The sequence below is a fragment of the Penaeus monodon genome, chromosome 19, assembly GCF_015228065.2.
Source record: "Penaeus monodon isolate SGIC_2016 chromosome 19, NSTDA_Pmon_1, whole genome shotgun sequence".
Taxonomy (NCBI): domain Eukaryota; kingdom Metazoa; phylum Arthropoda; class Malacostraca; order Decapoda; family Penaeidae; genus Penaeus; species Penaeus monodon.
Genome location: NC_051404.1, coordinates 47,523,017 through 47,524,392, shown reverse-complemented (window position 1 = coordinate 47,524,392; position 1,376 = coordinate 47,523,017). Strand labels below are relative to the sequence as shown.

At 42.2% G+C, this 1,376-nt stretch overlaps 1 protein-coding gene across 1 annotated transcript in view; it reads left to right on the top strand.

Annotated features, from left to right (window-relative positions):
- The window catches only part of LOC119585275 (von Willebrand factor A domain-containing protein 7-like), a 14,144-nt gene that overhangs the window by 9,739 nt on the left and 3,029 nt on the right, over positions 1-1,376 (top strand). The window contains exons 22-24 of the mRNA XM_037933949.1: positions 272-371; positions 568-761; positions 1,070-1,188. Coding sequence (XP_037789877.1) covers positions 272-371; positions 568-761; positions 1,070-1,188 — 413 coding nt within the window. The remainder of the gene's footprint in view (positions 1-271; positions 372-567; positions 762-1,069; positions 1,189-1,376) is intronic.

Here is a 1,376-nt window from a genome sequence, read left to right as displayed (position 1 = left end):
ACGTACTTGTGTTTAAAAATGTATATTGTTCCTATTCTTTTCGTTATTTCATATTTTTTCGATTAATTGTAAAAAAAAATATATATTTGTTCCTTTTTTATTGTCTTTTATAAAATCGTCAAATACTGCTATCTTTTTAGTTAATTCCGAAACCAATTAGATATCCTTTCTTTTCGGTTCATCGTAAAATTAACACATTGTTGGCTTTTCGCCTAAACTAACATATACTGTTGGAATAGAACATGATGCCAGATGACGTACATCCCCACAGTGCCCGGCGCCCCGAGGAATATGGCCGTCCCAGACATCACAAACGTCACGGCCACAATCACCTGGGAAGACCCGCTCGACCGCGCACAGTGCATCGACAGGTAGGGGTGCACAAACAAAGTATTCATTTTCTTCTTTTCTTTACTATGGAAAAAAAGGGTTTATAAACATCGCTTGCTTGATATATAAGCCTTACTACTCGGAGATCTCTTTGAAATTTCATCAAACTTATTAACACTGGCGTTGAATCAGTTTTTCATCAGAAGACATTCAGCGCTAACAGTAAGGTTCTCGCAGGTATGTGGTCTCCTACAAAGAGATTGGACGCAAGACATCACAAATAGTTTCTCCAGTCACGGCCAACGGGGAACACATGGTCATCATTCAGCCGTTGGAACCCTGCAAGAACTACACCTTCGACGTAGCTGCCATGTCGAAGTCTGGGTATTTGGGTCCTCTGGCGGAGAGGCATAAGGCCACTCTCGAGTCAGGTAGGTGAACTGATAGAAAAAAAAATGAATTGGGTTTATGATTTATCGTTCTGTACTCCGTGTGGGGGGAAACGTGAATAGGATTCGTGATTCCGTCTCTTATTTCCAAAAAATAAAAAGGGTTCATTTGAAACGCTGATTGGACTCTCACACATAGAAACATACTTTAATCCCCCCCCACCCCGCTTTTGAACTACTTACTAAAAAGAACAAAAGATGCCCTCTCTGAGCGCCATTCAATATCGAAGCCACATCATGAGTCAGACGCAAAGAAGATGAAAACAACCCCCCTTTTCCTCCCCAAACAGACCCCGTCCCGGTTTGGTCGCTGGAGCTGGACACTGAGACCGTCGAGTCCATGGCCGCTACCTGGCAGTACTCAACGGCGTGCGTCGACCACTTCCTTGTGTGCTACTACGATGATGAGGCAAGTGCAAAAGATAAAACACTTTCGGGAAGGCGGGGTTATCTGTTATTCAATTATTGAATTGCAATGGCCGGATAGATAATATTGTTCGTTGGATTAATAGATCTGTTAAGGTGAGACGCTTTAAAATTTTATCAGTGTTGTTACTATGCACTTCAATGAAAATCGAACGGTGAAACGCCTTTCGC